This window comes from Saccostrea cucullata, unplaced genomic scaffold, assembly GCF_032062105.1.
Source record: "Saccostrea cucullata isolate Sc308-1 unplaced genomic scaffold, CSIRO_AGI_Scuc_v1 ctg1511, whole genome shotgun sequence".
Lineage (NCBI taxonomy): Eukaryota > Metazoa > Mollusca > Bivalvia > Ostreida > Ostreidae > Saccostrea > Saccostrea cuccullata.
In genome coordinates, this window is record NW_026920412.1 from 57298 (window position 1) to 81579 (window position 24282).

General features: G+C 33.4%; 1 protein-coding gene across 1 annotated transcript; it reads right to left on the minus strand.

Annotated features, from left to right (window-relative positions):
- Window positions 1-813: 813 nt before the first annotated feature.
- On the minus strand, window positions 814-3785 carry LOC134248771 (toll-like receptor 4). The gene is made up of 2 exons (XM_062731162.1): window positions 3389-3785; window positions 814-1043 (listed from the first exon to the last, which is right to left on the minus strand). The coding sequence occupies exons 1-2, from the start codon at window positions 3747-3749 to the stop codon at window positions 814-816; spliced, it is 591 nt and encodes a 196-aa protein (XP_062587146.1). The 5' UTR covers window positions 3750-3785.
- Between the last annotated feature and the right edge of the window lie 20497 nt (window positions 3786-24282).

Consider the following 24282-nt stretch of genomic DNA (forward strand, 5'->3'; position numbering starts at 1 on the left):
CTGTTGAAAAATCGTATATACCGATCTGAAATTTAAACACTAAATATATTTCAATAATTTTGAGTTGTTTTAACAAATATTTTGTCTCTTTCGTTGTTTCAACCGTATAAAAACTAATTTTTTTGATCGGACGCTGACCCGTGCGGACTGCCGATGTCGTTTTTTTGTCGAGTTTTGACACATATTTGTTAGGGTTTTTGTTTAGTATTTGTACTGTCTATATAGTAAGCGATACTTAAGATATGATATCATAAAATGATTATAGCCTCTTTATTTGTGTTACATAAAATTTTTATTAATTTTTGACTTGTCTTATATCGAAAATAATTATTTTAATCCGAACATTTTATACCAGAGTTTATGTCATTTTAACCTTGGTCCGTGCGCACTATCCGCGACCTTTAAAGACCCTGATTTTTACAAAAATATTACTTTCCATCAATAAAAATTAAGTCATTCTGATTTGTTTTTTCATAACAAATATTTTGATATACAAAAGATTTATAAAGAACCATTTATTTTCACAAAAACGTCATTGTCCACGAACTTTTTGGACAACACTCGTAAGTGTTTTTCTTGTATCCCTTAGAAATACTTTACTTGCATTTTATGTAATACAAATAAAATATCGCTAAGATATCATTTCTACAAAGAAGGTTTATTCTTTTTAATTCGTATGCATAATAAAGTAAGTAAAACGATCGAACACTACAATGTTAATGTCATAAAATTATTTCTTTCATAAGAAGTTACTAGATCCAATAACTTACAATAGTATATACCTAAAACTTGAGTCTGCATGCTTATAAAGATCTAAACCGATTGTCTGAGTGTATCTGCCAGTTTGGATCTAAAGGCTGTTACTTCCTCGTCGTCCCCACCCTCTGGGAATTCTATGTACGATTTTGATTCAATCAAATCCATGAATGAAAATGACAGTTTTTTCATTGTATCTTCCTCTAACGCAACCAAAAACAAAACATTTTCTCCATTTCTGGAATAAATGGCGTCCATACGTGCCATGTTGAGTTCAAACATACACCCCCAAACAGAAAAAAAACAGCCTATGGGATCATGCTAACGACTCATGTGTAAACCATGGTTTTGATATGATTTTGGTATAGGAAAATTTCACATGCAAATGAGCTAATGGATCATGGTTCTGAGATGATCTGTTAAACTAAACAACTAGTAAGAAAACCATGATCCTGGTATGATCTGTTGTAGCTAACAACTCGTATTAAAACCATGATCCCGGAATGATCTATTGTAGCTAACAACTCGTATTAAAACCATGATCCCGGAATGATCTATCTTAGTAAACAACTCGTATTAAAACCATGATCCTGGTATGATCTGTTGTAGCTAACAACTCGTTTCAAAATCATGATCCTGGTATGATCTGTTAAACATGTTAAAGTTAACAACTCAGGAAAATTCTACTTCTGATACAATTTTACTAAACACTTTGATATTTGCAATAAAATCCCTTTAATATTTGATATTTAATTGTAGTTACAAAAAATAAATAGAAAAATTATACACATGTCATGAACCATGACGTCATAAATATATAATCCCAACAAATAATCTTCCTTATAATCAGATGACAATTTAAATATAAAACATTATCCAAACTATTCACTGAATTTTATAAGAACAGAATCACAGAAATCCATTCTTCTTAAAGAATAATCCAGCACTCATTGAAATCACTGCTTATTTACGATTCTGCAAAAGCATATTACAACATTTGTTCACTATAGAATCAGCAGAATGGTGGATCTATTATTCAGAATCACAAACACTGAAAAGGCTCCCAGTTAGGTAGTCTATCCTCTGATATAAGCTCTCTATTTGTGTAACACCTTGAAAAGAAACGTAAAGAAAATGGTATTTATTTATAGATCAACATAATTATCATTATCTTTAGATCATGAAAATATGAAAAATTCAAGTACTTTCCCTATTTCATCATGTTCATTTATGAAAAGAATTAGATTAATCACTAAAAGAACAATATTGTTAAAATGTAATATTTTTTACGTACACAAATTCTGTCTTCACCAAAGGTGGGTCTTTCGAATGTGGTAATTTGAATGCAACTCAGATGTTAATCATGAAGATGGAACTGACAGTAGCTGCAAAAGAATTAAATCTTTATAAATAAACATTTTATATAATGATTTACATTACAAATGTACATGTACAACAAATATTTGAATCAAGGAGGTCAATTTGATGCTTAAATGATTAAGTTTTCAATTCAAATCTATGTAAAGCTTTGTTATAAAGTCTCTTCTATACACATGCATATACAATGAAAAATTAAATCATGCACTATAGCTGGTAGAAGCTAGAATTTTTTTAAAAAAATCAATAATAAAATTATTAATTATACTCACCGAGTAGAGTTTATAGTCCAGCACTTGTGTTTATTGCTTATATGATGCAAAGTCTTTTCTTTTAAATCGGCAACAAAACGCGCACATCTTGGTTATCAGAATTCAAATTCTGACCTAGATAAGCTGTAAACCAGTATACTACAGCGTGCTGCCCGGCAGGAGAATTGCATAACAAGGTAACTATGACTCTGAAACTGACCAGTGAGCCAATCCTAATCTGATGCCTCAAAGTTAGATTGGGAGTGGATCGCAAATATTATATGGAGAGAAAGATTTTAATAAAATCCTAGCTGTGTTATTTAAACAGTATACTTGTGTGCTAATTTATTTATGAATTATTGTATTAATTTATTTATTTGCCATTTCATTCAACTTAAAAAAAATGATTGTCTTTGTAACTACCAGTATACGCTGTGTGCATTTAAATTATTAAAACGTAATTTTCCTGTTCTCTTTAAATTTTAAATATGGCTATTATTGATGTATGCATGTTGTTTGATTCTCCAAGCTAGAGTGAATTTAAAGCTTGCATTTTCGCCTATCACAGATGACAAAGTTAACAAACCATATCAGGATCATACAACCAATTCTGACAAAGTTAACAGATCATATAAAACTCATGATTCTCAAAAGAGAAGTTAACAGATCATGTGTAACCCGTATGGAGTTTAAAGACAAAGTTAAGAAACCATATCAAAATCACAAACTTTTAGCAGTTAAAGTTAACGAATCATTTCAAACTCATGTTCCTTTGTTTTCTAAGTTAAAGGCACATGCCAGAATCGCAAGAAAATCACAGCAGACTCATACCCCAGAAACAAACCACATCAGGATCATACTTCCTTATTTGTCATCTATGATTTCAGTATGATCCATTTAATGGATCATGTCTAAATCATAGTTCAAAACCATGAATTCGTGAGTTTGATATGATTTGTATGTGATTTTGGCATGATTTGTTAAGAAAAGTTTTTGTTTGGGCCAGTACGAATCTAAGAAATGTGAAGTTATAATACAAAAGGTCTTCCTGCTATTATGAATGGCATTGGTAATATTTTCTGCTATTCCTGTCCCCGGGATGAAATCTCGATGATGTATACACAGCCTAAGATTGAATTCCTTTTCCAAGTGCTTAACAAGACTGATGACGAATGTTCTGTCTTCATCGGCATAAGATACAAATGCATCAAAATGGTATGGGTCATTAGATAAAGCATCTGGCCTATGAACATTGATTTTATAATTTTCTCTTGCTATATAATACATAAATCTTAGTTTCCATCTATATCTGTAAACAATACGGCTGATGGCGATTGTCAAGACAACGATTGTTAATGACGCCATAATGACAATTAGAAGAATATACGTGGAACACTGTTTTTTCAACTGCTGGATTATATTTTTAATATCTGATAATTGAATTTGCGAGGAATTTAAAAACAATCAAACACATATTCATCAAAACGAGGGAAAAAAATATTGTTGTTATTTAAAATCCATTTCACAAAATCCAAGACCTCACAGTCGCATCTTAATTTGTTTCCCATTAAATATATAGAAGGAAGGTTCTTTTGTGAAATTACATGCAACATTTTCCTAGTTTCTCTATTCAAGGACGATATCTGGTTATAAGAGAGGTCGAGGTAAGACAGGTGATCCATATGACTGATTGGTACTATAAACGTACTCAAAGAATTGACACTGAGGTTAAGAATTTCTACATTTTCCAGATTCAGAAATATTTTCTTGGGGAGTCGGGCGATTCTGTTTCGTTAGAGGTTTAAAGTTTTCAACATGAGCAGATTCTGAAAAATCTCTCCCTCAGAATCATTTTCCAGAGTTTTATCTAAAGCATTATTGGAACGATCAAGATAGGATAAATATTTAAAATTTTGGAAAAACGTCGGCGAAATGTAGCTGCAAAAATTATTAGATAAGTTCTACATAAACAACATTTTCGATGCCTGTAAAGGGACCGTTTAGTTCATAGATTATGTTGTTTTGCAAATAAAGCTTCGTAAAAATATGCTTTTGACAGAATGGCGTTGAAAACCACTCAGGGTCATTTCATACAAATTGTCGTGAAAATATAATGTTTCTAGGTTAGGTGGAAGATAGATGACTACATCAAATTGTGGTAGGAAAGGTGAACTTTACAGCTTGTTTGTTATTATTTCTCCATCTTCATTTTCTGATGAAGTCCCATATATCGGCTTTGTGTCTGTACAGCGTGAGAAGTAATTCCTCGGTTTTATTTGATGATAGGGGGACAGAAAGCTTGCATCAATTGTAATTATATTAATTAGAGAAGATAAATCTGGAATATATGATCCAAAACTGAGTACGTTGTAAGCCAGATTCAGATATTTCAGTGACTTTGGTAACTCGCTGACAACACCATAATCAAGAATGTAGATGCGATTAGAAGCCAAGTTAAGTTCCTCTAAATGTGTATTCTTTAAGTAAGCAGTTTTTCAAAATTTAATACTCGAATGAAAGTAGAGTTTCTTAAATTACTCGATATGTTGGCTATTACCTCAAGAGTCAGTTCCTGATTACCGGAAATATCAAGATGCACCAAATTTGAAGATTTTTTAAAGGAACCCAGTTCTTTCATCTGAAGGTAATTTTCCGAAATACATAAATTTCTCAGATAACTATATATTGCCAGTGAATTCTCAGTTATGTTAGCCAGATGATTTTTCGAGACATCTAGATGTAGGATATGTAGAGGAAGATTGGTAGGAAAACTGGAAAGAATGTTGTCCGCCAGATTTATTCCTATGACGTCAATGCTAAACGACGGTGCTGTCTCAAGACGGAGGCGTTCACAATTTGCCCATAATTTTCCATTAAAGTTATGACACACACAACGTTTGTTTGACGAACAATCCAACGGTTGAACTTGCATTAATGCTGTTGTGATGACAAAAAAATTCAAGTCCATTTAGAACAAAATTCATCATTCTACAAATATGAAAAATAAAGACGGATTAAAATGGGTTCAAATATAAGCTTCATGGAAAATATAGTCTCAAACTACCTGTATATACAGTTGTACTTTTAAAGGACTTATACGGATATATTGAAATTCAGAGGATGATGCAAATTATTTCAATATATCCGTAATTCAATATAAGGGAAATCGTGAAGCCGTCTTTTTTCAAGTTCAATACCGATCTTAAATAAAGAAGAACAAATCCGAACAAAGTAATTTGTCATCGTTTATCTATAATAGTGAACAGATTACATAGAATATGAAGATTTGAATCCTTGAAGGTTTAATTTTTTTATTTCTATTTCATTGAAAAGACAGACTATAACCCTCAATTATTATGTCTCGATATTATTTATTTATGTTTTGGAGAAAATTCACCGGACTTAAAAGGTTGAGTACTGCTGAACGCTGCTTGTATTTCCTTGTTAGTGTACTCGGGTTAATACCTGAGTTATTTCGAATTTAGGCACATCAATAGACATTAACAGTACGTATTTAATTACAAAGTTATGTTTTTTCTTAGATTAGTGGGGGTTACTATATTAGGTTTAGCTGTTTAGTCTCGATATGTCCGTATTATATACGAGGACGCAAAGAATTTAACAGTGAAGATTTTTTTTGTGAGAGCATGCAGTATAAAAACACATAAGGTGAAAACTTATTATTCACTCCTTTTTATATCAACTGGTCAGTCAGGCATACGTGTAATTACTGTCACCAACCGTAATCACAGCCGCCAGGGTACTTCAATATAACCGTTATAAAAACAACTCATTATCACCTGTGGGGACCGATCAGTGGCTTCAATATAAGCCAAATTTCAATATACCCGATTTCAATATAACCGTTATTTTAATGGAAAGAATATGAGAGGCAAAAACGAGGGATTTATTACTATTTCAAAATAACCGGAAATTCAAAATAAGCGAGTTCAATATAAGTGGAGTAAGCTGTACTTTTAAAGGGCTAATATATCTCTCGACAATATATCATTTACCTGCTAATTAATCTAAGCAAGGTTAATGCAAAGAGAAGAATTTCATGGCAAAGATCAAAGGTAAAATTCAAGAAATCAAAATTTAAGCTTTACTCGTAACCATATATAATCTTTTTCGTGGCTTGACAAATAAAACATTATACAGGCCATGGCAACTAGACTCAAAACCCCAAGCTGAATATGAAAAATAATATTTCTCCAAAACAATAATTAATCGAAAACTTGACAATAATAGTTCATGAATTTTCACTTTGTAATCATCAGATTCCCACACAAACACAAGAACCCTTACGCTGGGGCCATGAAATTCACAGTTTTAGAAAATACATCCGTACTCATCATAATTATACTCTTAGTTCATCGGCTTATTACCCATGAGAAAATGGTAAGGTTTTCAAGGTATTATTGCATTTTTACAATATAATCTTTAGATCTGCGACTATACAATATCCCCTGACCCAGGGGGCATTAATAAAGGTCACTATTTTTTTATGAAAATCTCTAACCCATCATAAATATACATTCAGTTCGAGAGATACAAAGGATCGGAGAAGATATTTAAAAAAATGCATCTCTACTATCTAATCAGCGTACCGCGCCCTTACACCAGAGCTCCTAACCAATGGGTCATGAAATTCACCGTTTTTGGAAAAGGACCCCTTACTCATCATAAATATACATTCAGATTGTTTGGTAAATACCCATGATAGGAAAAAAAAGATGTATAGAAAGAATACAATTACTATCAGTAGAGCTCCACCCCATAGGAGCCCTTGACCCTGAAGCTACACATTTCAATTTTTGGGAGAGCTTCTCTTGCTAAATATAACTACACAACTAGATTGTTTATTTAGTACCAAGCAGCAGAGGAAAAATATTTAATGCATTAATGCATTATTGCAATTTAAACAAAAGAGTCCAAATGTACTAAAGCAACTCCCTTGGTCCACATATTTCATATTTTTGTAAGAGACAACCTTCCATGCACAAAGGTTACTAGTATTGCTTAATATAGAGGGATTTTTAAAAAGAATTTATACATTTTTATATTGTAATCATTAGAGACTTAAAGACCCACCCTTACACTAAAACCCTGGCCTAGGGGCTATAAAATTCACAATTTTGGATTAGGCATCATTACTAATCGTATCTTTACTCTTTGTTCATCGGCCTTTCATCTAGGAGAAAACGGGCAGAGAATTAACACATTTTTCTATGTAATTATTAGATTCACGCCTTAACATCAGAATCTTTAATCCAGAGGCCACGGAATAACCAGTTTGAAAGAGGCACCCTTACTCATAATAGCAATGCATTCATTTTGTTTATTTAATAGAAAGGAACAGAGGAAAGGATCATCAAAGAAATTAATTATCCATTTTCACGTTATATTAAACAAAGCCCGGCCTAAAACCAGAACTACTGAATCTGCAGCAATCGAATTCAAAATTCAAAGAAAAGGGCTATGCCTATTACAATTTTTGCAGCAGGTTGACTGCTTGATGTCCATGAGTATAGAAGATTTCTTCAAAGATTGCCTTAAATCTAATGGCTTTAGCCTTTTGCTATGAAATATATTAAATGGTTTCAGAGAAGAAGCAGAAAATGTTCAAATGTTAAAACAATGCATGCCGTTGTAATACATTGTAGAATTGCAGTTTTCACATCAAAGGACAGATCATTATATAGGTAAATGCGAAAATACACATCATCTTCTCAAAAACTGTTGTACCAATTTAAACAAAACTGCCGGAAATGTTCTCCGTTAAAGGAAAAAAAGGAAGCTCAAAGGAAGGCTCAAGCCCTCTTTAAGAAAAGATAAGAATGACAGAAAATATAAAATAATGTTATCTTCAAAAACCACTGAGTCAGAAAAATGTTTATTTCTAGGTGAAATTAAGGTTTTATAACACTTTATCCAAATCATGACCTCCAAAACAGGGTTGAACCATAAGAGGTGATCAATATTTTACAAGGGGGCGTACAGGGAAGTAATAAGGAAGCACACAAAATATTCTACGTTGACTAAATCAGTGCTGCATTATGACGTCATAGTTGGTGAGATGAAGTCAATTTTAGAACACAGGTGTTCATAATATTGGTATTTAGAGCTGTAATTTAACTCCAGAAAATGAATAGAAACGTGTAAACATCAACAAAAATATGTTTGTGCATTGTTATGTTGTCTGTCATTTTAATATATTTACATTCGCTGTCTTTTTCTATTAAGCCAACCGTGAAATTGATTTGAAAACCATTCTCGTGTGTACTCACGCGTAGAAATATACACGGAGAAACGTGACGTCACAATGAGGCTGCAGCGACGTTAGTAAAAATGCAAGGATATAGGGCAGCGAAAAATTCAAATATTTTGCATATTTTAGTTGTTTGAAACATGTAAAATGTAAATATGAGGAATGTTTTTCAGTTTAGTGTGAATTGTGCGTTGTAATTTAATCAAATGATCTCTTCGGTATAAATATAATCAACGATTCCTTGATAGTAAGAAAATAATGAAGGGGAGTAATTAAATCTCAAACCCCCCTTTGATTGGAAAGTTTGGATATTGAATCTAGAAACTCGAATTTCGAATCTCTAATTTCGAGACTCGAATCTCGAATGAGCCTTCTGGGCTTTCGTATATAACACAGTACAGTTAAGGTTACAATTATCGGCGATTTTTAAAGAAAAAAACACATATATACTTTATTAGGATGGGTGATACTTTTTAGGACTTCACTGATATCAAAATAATGTGACGTGGTTAAAATCACATGTTGGGGAGATTTCGATTTTTTATTTAGACTTTCACGTGATGTCGACGTCACCTGATTTTAGCTATTTTACTTGCAGTTTAGAGGTCATCTATAAATTTCAATATTGCAAGGGCAAAACCAAGTTAAAAATCTTATAATTTATAATCCTTTTCAACACTATATGTAGTTTGTGAAAAGTGGTGCGAACCTTTATAGATTCCCTTTTTTAAGAAAACTTAAGAAAAGTATACCAAGCCAGGTGAATTTGATCAGGAAAAGCAAAGTGGTAAAAATCAGCCTATATGATATTGCTAATTTCTTGTTATTTTGCTTTTCCTTATAAAATTTACCTGGCTTGGTATATTTTTGTAACATTTATATTATTCTTTTAGCACCAAGATAACATATTCTGAAATTTGTTTTCACCTGTAAACCTTTATTAAGTGTGATTTGTCTATATATGCTTTTTTTGAAATATTACTAATATTTTCTAAGTCTAATTAAAAAATTCTAAGAATTATCCACTTTTCTACACTTGTGGCATAATATTAAGTATCTTCCAAAGGAAAAAAAAATTGTTTGTATCATCTGTCCTTAAAATAATGTTTAATCCAAACCAACAAGGGCACTTATTATCTTGAGAAACTTTAAGATGACAAAATAAAACAGGTGTCTGTTACAATGTAGGAGGTAGCTGGTCTCTACATATATTGAAGAAACTCATTTTTTTAGTTCACAAGATAAAAGGTAAAGGTTAATTTGTTCTAGGCATGGGGAATACTGTCTGTGCATTTTTTATGAAAATCCTTTGCTTGATACCACAAGAGCTCCGAGGAGACGATTGAAGTCATAAGTACAGAGAAGGGTAGAAATATCTTAGAAATAAAACAAGATGTGTTTGTGAGTCACCTATGCCCCCGATGGTTACACAATTCTGGAGTGGGAAGTATCTATAGACTGAAGTGGCCGGGTTATGGACTAGGTTAACCTTCACAACAGACAGACAGACAGAACAAAACAATATACTCCTTGGAACTTTCCGTACTTGGGCATAATAAATCCAATCAATATCTTGAGAAAGGAGTACAAAGAGCCCTTTTGCTAGAAAAAGATCACTGACACCCTCTAATGAGTAAAAGACTGTCCAGTTGAAAGGTCAAATTCCTCTGAACATAGACATTTTTGTCTGCTTAATATTTTGAGTTCCATTTTCTGAGATATCAAACTTTGTTTACTTTTACCACCTGAAAAAAGGAATTAAACTGTTTATTATACTAAGATTAATACAGCTGAACTTTTGTATCTCAAACACTGATATTTAGAATACAATGGATATGTCAAAGTAATCTGGAAGTCTTATTAATGTATTCCTTAAGTATTTTACCATGGATATCTCTAATCCTCGGTTATATCAAGAATATTCTCTGTCCAATGGAGTTTATTTGGTGTGTTCCTTTATCCCTTTTACAAGTAGATCTTTTTTTCAGTATATTTTACACAAGTTTAGGTTCTTACTTTATTGCTTATGTTTTAAACTATCTTGTTTTTAATTATTTTTTTTAAAGAATAACTCTAATTCTTGGGTAAATTATTCGAGTACAACCTGGTGTGGGTCAGATTACACTTTTTAAAATCCGCTTTGCGTATTATAACGCCTAAACTGACCCAAACCAGGTTATACTTGAATAATTTGGCCAAGAATTCTTTGTAATTCCCTATAACTTAATTTTAAATCATTAAGCAATTTTAGTTTTAAAATTCCGTTGCTTTTTACGAGTTCAAATTTACAGCTCAAAATCCCGTAGTAACGGAAGTGATGGGAATCGAAAGAGGTAATAACTGATACTAGAACTAGGAGCCATGATGTTTGTTTACATGTGCTAAGATTGAGTTACTGTTTGAAGCTAAAGGTGCGTTTAGTAAATCTGGAAATTTCCATGAATCTCGGAGACTGAGGATTGCATGGATGCAGATGATTAAGCTGGTTGTCAAGATGGTGTCCCCCATACCGAACCAGGTTATATAGATATAATTTGCGTTCCTTTTTTCGATATTAACTAATTAGAGGCTAGATTACAAACAAAATTAAATTACTGTAAAAGCACATAATAAACAAATATTCGTGGGGGATTTAATTTCGTTTATTTCGTTGTTAGAAATTAAATCCAAACCGATTTTTTGTGACTTCATATTTAATAGGATTACTTTCAAAACAACGAAATTAAATGCAAACGAAACTGTATTTGATAACAAATCAACGAAATTTTGTCCCAACGAAAAATATGTGCTTCTACAGTATTACAGTACAATATATGTATTTACCTCTTTTTCAGGTTGGTAAAAGAAAGATTTGTAGCATTATATTGAAGATGCCTGATTAAAGGTATTATTAGATGATTTGGTGTTTTTCTCTTTTCTTCAGAAAGTTTGAAATCGCAGTCGATCCTCAGATTTCAGGAATTTTGTTGAAAGAGCTGATGGTTCCCATTACCCTTTTGGAAATATTCAAATTAAAAAGAAAATAATACCTGGGATGACGTCAACATGCTTAGCTTTCTGCAGTGCTAAAAGGAAAAGTGGACAATTTATGAGCTTCTGGTGTATATTTGTACCTTTAGAGGACAAATGATTATGATTACATGTAATATCATTTAAGCTTCTGCTATGAAGCAATAACATGCATTTTTCTGGAAGAATAGCATGAAAAGTTCCAAAAACATGCACACAATTTCTATGCATTTGATCGTTAAAGAAGTCTGAACTTGATAACATTAATTTAACATTAAGATAACATTAATTCAACGGTAAATTTTTAACTATGTCACAGTTGATATTTAATTAGATACTTTATTAATAATTCATATTTGATTAGCGCGCATTGCTAATCAAACGTAGCGCTGTTTCTGTGAATGAGTGCCATGTGTGAATGTTTTGTTTGTCACGTGAGGTTTCTATTTTTAGCTTCCCAATCGTCCAGGTATACAAGTACGACCAGTGGACCAATGACAGACCTCTATCTGATAATTAATATGCATGTATACTAACTTCGTGCACTATATAAGCGCTTATCCCGCCAAATAAGATATCCATTAGCTTTTACCTTCACGGTTTATAAGGTCTAACCATTTATGAAGTCATCGAGTTATACGATGTCTTGATTACTATTATAATAACATTCATTATTTTATGATACTGGATACCTGGTAAGATTAAATTCTAATGATGTAAATACTTATATCAATTTTGATAATACGTAAAATATCTTAATGACAGCGACGTGAATTTGCATGCTGTGTAATTTGTATCATTGTTTAATGTGCCGTATTTGTATCTTGTTAATGTGTGTGTTGTGAGAGTGTTTTCTATGTTTCTAGGTTTCTTTTCTGTTATCCATAATAAAACATCATTACTCGAATCCAGCGTTTTCTCTGAAACGATTGACCCTGTGACATATGGCGCCCACGTATGTGTTGATGTTACTGTGAGGGAAACCAGGATCCAGATTCCAGTTCCTGGGACAAGGCCGAAATGCCAGTGCCGCTGTGACGACCAACGCCCAGATTCAAAATAGTAGGCCTACATCTAAATCTACATATACATCTACATTTATATCAGAACGTACATTCTACATGACAAGTGAGTTCTGTTCATGATATACTCAGTACGAGCTTCGAGTCCGTACGGAATGCGTTTAAATTCAGTGCACTTACTTAACATTACGCTAGCTACTAGTAGTAACATTTTCTGAACCTGCTGACCGAGTCGACCTGAGTTCAGCAGTCTGGTAACATGAATGGGTTTGGTACAGGTAGTACTTTAAACTAGTTTCATCTCCTGTTGCGGGGCAAACTGGAGATTCATTTCAAAATAGCCCTAATTCTACCAAAAATCCATCCAGTCTTTTGTACAGGTTAGTTGGAGAATCCAATGAATCTGAAATTATTGTCAATGGTATAAAAACCAAAGCTCTCATTGACTCAGGATCCATGATAACCTGTATGTCAGACAAATTTTTCAGAAATTTAAACCCTAGGCCTGAGTTACATGACCTTTCAGAATTTGAACTCAATGTTCAGAGCGCTAATGGCAGTGCTTTGCCATATAGCGGCTATGCTGAAATTGACATATGTGTACCTTGTTTTGGTAATTTTACATATACTATTCCTGTTTTAGTAGTTCCCCAGACAAATTATTCAAGGCAAGTACCTATGATTCTTGGAACTAATTTCATTCGTTTTTACAGGAATGCTTGTAACCAGAATTCCACTGATTCAGATGATGTTCCAGAACAATGGAAGATAGCATTTGACAGTATGAATGATGAAACACCAGTGAAGACGACTAACAAGTGTACCATTCAAGTATTACCAAACGAGACAAAAGTAATCAGAGGTCTGGTAAGAAATAACCATGGTATTGTTTCAGCTTTAACTGAGCAAACAAATACTTCATTATCAGGAGGTCTCATTGTTTGTCCGAGAGTTATTTCCCTTACCCAGGGTAAGCAGACTACTACTATTCCTGTTAGGGTTTGCAATATTTCAGCATCTATTGTACATATACCACCGAAATCACTTTTATGTTCAGTAAGTGGTGTACAGTTAGTGGACTCTTGGAATCCTGAAACACAGGATCAAGGTATTAAGAAACCCAGAAAGTCTTTACAGGAATTGGACATCAAGATCTCTGAGGACAACCTCACTACTAGGCAAGTAAGTCATGTGAAACAGTTTCTGTCTAACTGGACTCATTTATTCTCGGATGGTCCCACAGATATAGGAAAGACAGATTTACTGAAGCATGAGATTAAACTGACAGATGACCAGCCATTCAAAGAACCTTATCGACGGATACCACCAGGTATGTATGAAGAAGTCAGACAGCATGTTAAGGAAATGCTAGATGTAGGAGCCATTCGACCATCACAGAACCCTTATTCATCTAATATTGTACTGGTAAGAAAAAAAGACGGAACCTTGAGATTCTGTATTGATTACAGGAAACTGAACTCTAGGACAGTGAAAGATGCTTACAATCTTCCACGCATAGATGATACAATTGATAGGTTAGTTGGATCCAAGTTCTTTACCAAGTTAGATCTGACAAGTTCGTACTGGCAGGTAGAAATTGATGAAAGAGATCGAGAAAAGACAGCTTTTTCGGTAAGTGGAGTAGGTCTTTTTGAATGTAATCGAATGGGATTCGGATTGACAAACGCCCCGGCTACGTTTCAGAGAGTGATGGAAAGTTGTATGGGTGAATTGAATTTAAGGAAATGTTTAGTTTTTCTAGATGACATCCTGATATTTTCAAGGACATTTGACGAACATATGGACAGACTTACAGCTGTTTTACAAAGACTAGAACAAAACAATCTGAAACTTAAAGCTAAAAAGTGTGAATTTTTCAAAAACAGTGTAAGTTATTTAGGGCATGTAGTTAGCGAGAGAGGCATAGCGAGAGATCCAGAGAAGACAAAAGCTATATCATCATGGCCGATTCCTGTTATCATCAGAACTCTTAGAACATTTTTGGGATTCTCAGGTTATTACAGGAGGTATGTGAAAGATTATTCCAAAATCATTAAGCCTCTTAATGATCTACTTAAAGGCCATTCCACAAACAAAGGTAAGTCATGTAAGACAAAAGCACCAGCATGGAGATGGGTTGATGAGGAAACCAAGGCATTTGAGACCATTAAACAGAAATTGATGTCTCCACCTATTCTTGCCTATGCCGACTTTGACCATCCTTTCATTCTTCATACCGACGCATCATGTAATGGTTTAGGTGCTGTTCTCTACCAAATCCAGAATAGTGAGAAAAGAGTTGTTGCTTATGCGAGTCGTGGGTTAAAGAACAGTGAAAGACACTACCCCGCACACAAACTTGAATTCCTTTCCCTGAAATGGGCAGTTACCGATAAGTTTCACGACTATTTGTATGGTAACAAGTTTGAAGTTGTGACGGACAATAACCCTCTCACGTACATTTTGACCACAGCGAAACTCGATGCTACAGGCCACAGATGGTTAGCCGCACTCAGTAACTTCCAGTTCTCCATCCGCTACAGGAAAGGTACAAACAATGCAGATGCAGATGGTTTGTCTAGACGACCAAATGAGATGGTGGAAGTCAATCCTAATGTTGTCCAGTCTATCTGTAGTGCATATGTAGCAGATCATAAAAGTTGCCCTTATTTTGAAAATTTGTTCCTTACAGGAAAGGAGGATCCATTAACGTGCATGACTGTAAGTACTAATGTACTAATGAACTCAGATAATTCAGACAAATCAGATCCCATTACTAGTGGAACTAGTGAGTGTCATTCTGATGATACTTGTGTTTTCTCAGACATTGATTGGGTTAAGGAGCAATCATCTGATAGAGATATCAAAAGAGTTATTCAGCTTGTTGAGCAAGGTTTTCTAAGATCAAATCTAAGAGAAGAGTCAGAAATTGTTTGTAGATATTTGAAAGAGATTGACAAATTAACTTTAGAAAATGGTATATTGTACAGAAAAGCTATTTTACAGAATGAGAATGTTAAACAGCTTGTTTTACCAAGTCATTTCAGAGAAACAGCTTTTAGACTCTTGCATACAAACCTTGGACATCATGGACGTGACAGAACCATTCAGCTCATGAAAGAAAGATTTTTCTGGCCCAGAATGATCCAAGATATTACAGAGAGAATCAAGAATTGTGACCGCTGTGTGAAGTTCAAAACTCCTGAGAAGATTTCTGCAGAACTGGTCAACATTGAAAGTTACCAACCATTAGATCTTGTATGTATGGACTATTTATCACTAGAAAAAAGCAAAGGAGGTTTTGAAAATGTATTAGTAATTACTGATCATTTTACTCGTTATTCTCAAGCTTTTCCATCAAGAAATCAAACAGCTAGAACAACTGCTAAAATACTATTTGAAAATTTTATTGTTCATTACGGATTTCCAAACAGATTACACAGTGATCAGGATAGAAACTTTACTAGCAATGTTATCAAAGAGTTATGTAAGTTAGCAGGTGTACAGCAGTCACGAACCACTCCATATCACCCTATGGGGAATGTGATGGTTGAGCGTTTCAACCAGACTTTGATCAAAATGCTTGGTACACTGGAAGACAAGCAAAAAGAAGACTGGAAATCCTACGTAAGTACTCTTGTGCATGCATATAATGCCACAAAACATGACAGTACCGGATATACGCCTTTCTTTCTTATGTTCGGCAGGCATCCGCGTTTAGCTATCGATGCATACCTCGGCTTAGACTCTGACACAGAAAGGATTCGCAGTCGCGACAATTATGCAAAGAAACTCCAGAAGCGTCTAGAGTTCTCTTACAAGATTGCATCACGTGAAGCTGAGAAAAGTGCTTCTCGTCACAAACTCAATTATGACTCGAAGGTTAGAGAAGCCACGGTACATGTTGGAGACCGTGTTCTCATTAGAAATGTTGGTTTAAAAGGAAAAAATAAACTGGCAGATAAATGGGCCAGAGATACCTATATTGTCATTAATCAGCCCAATTCTGACATCCCAGTATTTCAGGTCAAGAAAGAGTATGGGAAAGAAAAAACTAAAACTTTGCATAGGAATATGCTACTTCCCATATCTTATATCCCCAAACTTTCTGAACAGGGTGAATATTCCCCTAAGGTGACCAAACACAAATGTGTTCAAAAACAGGAAAACCCCGATGGAGAGAATCTCTCTAAGGTACATAATGGTACTAATGTATCTAGATGTATTCATTCTGATTCTAGTTCTGAGTCAGAAGATTCAGATTCTGGTTCATCTGATGGTGGTAACATTTATATTATACCACAAAGACGAGTTAGTCCTAGATCAGGTATAGGTAAGTCTACGCCATTTAGTTCCATTCATTCAGAACATGGGAGCAATTCTGGTATTTCCAACACTAATTCAACATTTGATGTTAGTAGTACTCACAATCCTTCGACACTGAATCGTAATGTATCATCAAATTCTCCCTCTGTAAATATCAGTATTCCACCAGTTCCAAGAAGATCCACGAGACAGGTGAGAAAACCCGACAGATATGGTGAGTGGGTACATCAGGTGACTCCAGTATATTTTGTGTAAAACACAGAGGAGAATGTCACATAGATGTTAATTTTGTTTGTAAATATGTTTGTGTTTAATACTTTGTCCTTACATGGCAAAATGGACAATGCAATTTGATTTTCATAATTTTAAAATGTCAGGAGCCATTTTCCTTAGCAGGGGAGAATGTCACAGTTGATATTTAATTAGATACTTTATTAATAATTCATATTTGATTAGCGCGCATTGCTAATCAAACGTAGCGCTGTTTCTGTGAATGAGTGCCATGTGTGAATGTTTTGTTTGTCACGTGAGGTTTCTATTTTTAGCTTCCCAATCGTCCAGGTATACGAGTACGACCAGTGGACCAATGACAGACCTCTATCTGATAATTAATATGCATGTATACTAACTTCGTGCACTATATAAGCGCTTATCCCGCCAAATAAGATATCCATTAGCTTTTACCTTCACGGTTTATAAGGTCTAACCATTTATGAAGTCATCGAGTTATACGATGTCTTGATTACTATTATAATAACATTCATTATTTTATGATACTGGATACCTGGTAAGATTAAATTCTAATGATGTAAATACTTATATCAATTTTGATAATACGTAAAATATCTTAATGACAGCGACGTGAATTTGCATGTTGTGTAATTTGTATCATTGTTTAATGTGCCGTATTTGTATCTTGTTAATGTGTGTGTTGTGAGAGTGTTTTCTATGTTTCTAGGTTTCTTTTCTGTTATCCATAATAAAACATCATTACTCGAATCCAGCGTTTTCTCTGAAACGATTGACCCTGTGACAACTATAAATTCATGTGTAAGCTCGATTGTTGTTAATTTAACATATAGGTAGTTACTATCTTCTAATTTGGCAATTGCGATGGTTAATGCTGATTTAACGGTCGCAGACTGAGTTTTACAACTTACGCGGAGCCGGTAAAACGGATGTTTGCGACCGTTGAATCAGCATTAACGGTCAAAATTACCAAAATAGAAGATAGTTATTCCCATTCTAATGCAATATATGTATTCTGTTTGTTGTTTACGTCTTATATTGTTGAGTTTCGTGACATGAAATACGTCACGGAGCATTGTGTTTTTGCGTTGCTCTATTATGATGTCACAATGATAAGTTTTCATTCTCGTTAGTGCTCGTGTTTCTGCTACAAACATCAGTGCATTAGCCAATCAAAACGTGTTTTACAAAACACTTGCATTAAAATAAATACCTTAATTTATATTAATGTTATTTTCATGTTAAATAACGTTTAGGACAATTGGCTGTGTATAGAGCAATCCCGTAAAAAGAAAGCAAATGGTTTATATACTTCAGTTCTGATATACAAGATTAGAAAACCTATATGTCTTATGTCTGGGTGTGCAGTCACTGACTAGAAGTAAAATAATCTCTAAACTAAATTAAATTCATACAGATACAAATTACATACGATTTTATTTTGGCTGTGGGATTCAAGGTACATATTAAATTAATTCTTATATTTAGGACTTTATATATATATACTTATGATTTAGCGAAATATAGAGTAAACAAAATAAAGGTTAAAGCAATTAGGTATAAAGAAATGTGAATGGTTAATAATCTTCAGTTTAAAGAAATTCGATCCCAAAGATTTTCGGAAAAAAGATAAACAAAATGTCAAATAATATAATTAAAAAAATCTACCTTGCATTTTTAAACGGCGAGGTTTTCAACTCCTTTTTTTGCACTGAAATTAGAATCACTGGGTCAAAAATTCAGTTTGGTACATTTCAGTAAACAATTTTCAATACCAATTAAAGGGCCCCTTCCTCGGTGAAAACTCTTAAAATAAAGAAAACAAGAAAATAGATATTGTTCCTATCATTTTCTTGCAGATAGAAATAAAAGAAATGAAAGTTGAGTTGTTATTCATACCATTCACGGAATTTCCCTTTATTTTATCAACAAATTCCCCTACATTTTTTTTAAACTAAAATCCTCCCTTTCAAATTATTAATAGTAGAGTGATTGGTCGTCCCAATTTTGAATAAGAATACGATTTTTGTGATTGTTATGATTGGCCGAACAGGGCAGTGAATTTTACTTGTTCAGGTGTAGTCGCTGAGAACGAGATATATAAAAACTGCATGTTCTCCACGTTCAGAGAGAGGAACGAAAATAACCAGGCTATAATTTTGTTTAACATTGAATATTAACATTCAGTGTTATTTTCTTTATGAAATCCATTAGAAATCCTTGTCGTTTCAATCACCATAACACAAGCGAAACCTTGTAACCGACCGTTAGAATACACAGTAGAAACTATATGCATTTTTAATACTCTAGAACACCAAAATGTAGATTGCTTTGACACAATTTTATGAGAAAAAAATAACCCTGTCAAATAGACGTAAAAATACAGGAAATGTGCGTTTGAAATTAAGGAGGCCAAGTCTAATTCGAGTGCGCATGACTTTGCGCAGATTTATTTTGATACAGTCATAAGTGCGTTAGTACGTTTTTCTAAAATATTGTGATTTTAAGACAATAATTAGGAAAAACGCTGAAATAGCACTAACGACGTCACTGTTTTGCCGATTTTGTACGCAATGCACTACGCAAGGAAATGAAACATTACTTGCTTACATGTTCGTAGACGTCCATGGATATTATTATTCAAACCTAATTCACTCTGAATTAGCTGCTTTCATCGAAGGAAGTGCATAACTGCCTTACCTAAATATCAATACTTAATCATAGTGATTATCGTTCTTGTGGAATATTTTAGTTGATTATTGCCCTTTTAATAAAAACAACTGAGGGCGCTTTTGCTACAATTTCCTTTTTCAATATTCCAGCATCATCTTGGGTCGGTAAAAAATTTTCCAGCTTGTTATTGTGTATTATAAATCTGAAACCGTCATTGAAATTATTAACTGATTTGGAGAAAGCTTAAGCAGTTTTTAAAGGTGATATTTTCAGCTTTGGTGCTAGGATTAGGCATAGTTTGCCTATTGTCCCCGACGTTAGTGGATTTCCTTTTTGGGACGGGGGGAGAGAGGGTTATTATTTTTAAATCACTATTCTACCCTGCAATTATCGGGGTATTTGCTGAGCGATCCGACAATACATTGTTTTTCGGATTGGGTTTTGTAAATTAGTTTGCACATTCAACTTCCAGTTTAGAAAAAACAATTTTTATGTTACTTTTAGTCCACTTATTGACTAAATATTTTATTACCTGTGAATCGATTTCATAAAAGGTGAGTGGGATCAAGATAAACAAAAGGGATATTTCTGTTCCTTAAGTCAATATAATCAAAGTAAAATAATTAAAACTTCATCAATTTATTTTAGAATGGCTAAAATCCTCCCTATTTTGCTCGTCAATGAACTGCAGTTTCTTAAATTGCTATTTAGAATATGGTGCAGAAACAGTGTTTAAATGTAGAGAGGAATTATAAATTAATTTCATAAGAACAAGTTGCTTGTGGTATAACATCTTCGACCCGTCAGTAAATACGTCAGTCCTTTTTTTAATTTCTTTATTTCTTATGAGAATAATGCTTAAAAAGCTACATATAATTTCATGAAACTTTGCAGATAATTAGGACACAATGTATATATGTGCATATTACGAAAACAAGGACGTAGCAATATCATTATTTAAAATTTTCATTGAAGGGCCGGTTGCCCCTCTCCCCCCACCCACCCCACCACCCCCCTTTTGGATACAGTAAAGAAAAAAGGGTAATGTACATAGGGTGAATTCTCCATGCATCGGTCACATACCTTGCTTCGAACAACTTTAGACAATAAATTCTCTTTCAACTTAAGAGTTCTATGTATTTATTTGTTTCTGTCTTGACTCTTGAAGCTGAAGATTTAAATTTTTTAATGATACCGATTGTTATTATCATGTTGTGATGAAAATACCCCGAGAATGGCCTTGAAGTTACGTCATATTTTACATCATCAAAGGGGAATAACCAGAAATTTATGATTTTTGCGATTTTTAGAGTTATCGTTCTTAAAATTTGACTTCTACGGAACGAGTCAGACTTTGGTGAATAAAATCAAAAATTGGTAATTTTATATAAATTGAAAAGAAATTTCACTTCCATGTTCGTATAATTCTTTTTAGAGCTGGTTATCACTAGTATGTTCATTTCTCCTTACATCGGACACAAATTCACCATGCATTAGACACTTTCCGATGCAAAGGTTAGCAGTACCATTTTCTTACAGTACCCATCTGATAGCTGTTTTTTTTTTTTTTTTTTTTTGCGGAAAAGAAAATAAAAACTCTATATTTTTAGTCAAATTACAAGTTATCGATATATTACGTCTGGAATTTGACTAAATTTATTTCTACAATCCAGAGTATGATAAACAATGAAAAAAAAGGCGCGAATTACCGCATTATAAGCATTTCAATGCATTTTTAAGGCAGAGTGAGGTCTCTTGAATCGTTCTACTTTTGTGCAACGATATTGTAAATTAAATTTAAGCTGAGGGTTAATTCTTAAATAAAAGATAAAAATATATCCATATCAACAATTTTAAAGCACTTTGATAAAGGTATGATATTTTTGCGGTTAAAATACCATCTGTCCGATGCATGGTAAACAATATCCGATCCATGGTGAATTTTGAGTTATTCCTAAAAACTCGATTTTTGAGGATATTTCTTCAATAGAGGGCATATAATTGTGTCCCAAATTGATATTTTAATCACAAACTAAATGTTAAACTCCATTTTGATAATTTTTCCGTCGGTAGCGATATCGCTAGAACTTGTTGAAGTACAAGAGTATCTAATGCATGGTGAATTCACCCTATAGTATTATGTGGGGAAATAGTACAGAAATGAATTGTAACTTTAAAAAGGTCCCCTCCCCGAAAAAAAAAAAATACATGTATTTTCTTGTTAGGGCAATTTATTTTTCGTGTAAAATTATATTTATGTAAGTCATTTTTTTTTCTCTTGCTGGTGGATGTTGATATTACCCTATATGACCTTGCTTTTACACCATTAAACACAACAAAATGTTCAACAAATTAGAATCAAATCCTTTTAATTCTGAATAAAACCCAACTTTTAAATGGTTTTCAATTTGGATCTACACTACACCCAAGAGATGTAAGCAAGAGGACGATGGCCCACAATGCTCAACAGAGTAATTTTGGGCCTGGTGTTTTTCACTTATTTTCTCCCCTTGTAATACCTATTGTAATACCTATTGTAATACCTATTGTTACCCACCCTACCACATGATTTAAACAATTTAAAATTGACACTACCTTATTCATGTTATTATACTTCAAGATACATTCAGCTTTTCTGGCCAACTGGTTCTTGAAAAGCAGATTTTTTTCTATATATCTCAATGTAAAATTTGGATTCCGTATATAGCCCTACCCATCCCAGGGTCACGATTTGATCAATATAGAATCAACACTAATAAAATAAAGACAATGAAGAGTAGTTTGGCTTCATTGACGATTCTGACTTTTGAAGTAATATCTTTAAACTAATTTATCATAGTGATGATTTATGTTGGAAAAGTGTATTATTATTCATTTTCATTATCGGATGTCTAACAACTCTGTGATATTAACGTAAATGTGTACAGTGTATGAGTTCTTGTTTGCAATTTTTTGGAGCAGAACATGCAGTTGGAATTCTTTTTTGATACTTAAAAAGGAACAAAAAGACGCCAACAAGGACAGATCAGAGAGAAAATTCAATCAGAAAATTCCCCTACATGATACATGCACCTCATTGTTAAGTGCAGGTGACCTAAAAGTTGCCATAAAGGTTAAAGATAGAGAGAGGAAGAGAGAGAGAGATTTAGTCTAGATAAATTCACAGAAGAAAACAACAAATACTGTGGATCACTTTTCCTGACACCTTATTTTCACGAGATAGTTATTACTCTTGATAAGCGAGACAAAATTTTCACAAATTGTGGTTAGCGCTCTATATAATCCTAAGGAAAACTATCATCATACTCGAGAATTAAATTTTTGCAAGCACACCGTTTCGCATAATTACGTGAAAATAAAGTAATTACGTGAAAATTGCGATCAGAGTGATTTTCAACAGAAACTACTAACTATAAATAAAACATAGCGCTGCCATTTCCGTATGTGTAAAAATTATGTTAGAGTCAGAGATTGATGCATTATGTAATAATATAAACAAATGACTGTATTTGTTACACAATGCCTATTTCTAACCTAATTATATTTCATTAATGTACAGACAAAGAAATATTATTCATGAAATCCTATGAATACCTCACATCTTATTTTACACTGGATCTGGAAATATTTGGGGCTACTGAAAACTTGGCAAATATGGAGATGGCTGCTGCTGCAAGTTTTACAGGTACTCTGTGAATTGAGGCATTGTCATTTTAGTTTGCTGGAAAAAATGCACAAAATGAGCCTGTCAGTGTCAAGACATCAGATGAACAGCCTTTTGATGTAAATAGAAAAAGAAAAAAAATCCTGACAAGCCTTATATCAAACTTTTTTGTTACCTCTTATGAATAAATGTCGTTAAAAGCAATCACAAGTTTTAAAATTTCCAAGATAATTAATATCTCCATAAACAGTTTTTCTTCCTTACTTAACAGGATCTGGAGTTTCGCCTCAGTCAATAGTTTTCTTGATTCCAAGGTCCTTCATAGAGTTGTCGTGAATTGTCTCCCTTGTGGTCTCCTGACTTAACACGCCCAATCAAGACGACGCCTCAGACAGGTTCAGCTGCTTTTTCAAGTGCTTATCCTCCCTTAAATTCAAGGAGGATAACATTATTTTTTATACATTTTAGAATAGTAAATAATTCTTTTTGAAACATTATGAAAAATAACAATTTCTCATTTAAAAGAAATTTCCAGGTGATGGGAATGAAGCCAAGTGAACATAAAACATAACCAATCCAATTACCTTTTTTGATAAACAAGTAGTCACAAAGGCTCTACGTAAAAGGTAAATCAAAAAGTTGAGAAAACATCAGTTTTTGATTTTTCTTATTTTCACATTACTG

Coding starts and splice junctions, on each gene's coding strand:
- LOC134248771 (XM_062731162.1), bottom strand. CDS start 3,749: ATGGCGTCATTAACAATCGTTGTCTTGACAATCGCCATCAGCCGTATT. Junction 1,044..3,388: donor ACATTTCTTAGATTCGTACT/GGCCCAAACAAA, acceptor TTTCTGTTTGGG/GGTGTATGTTTGAACTCAAC.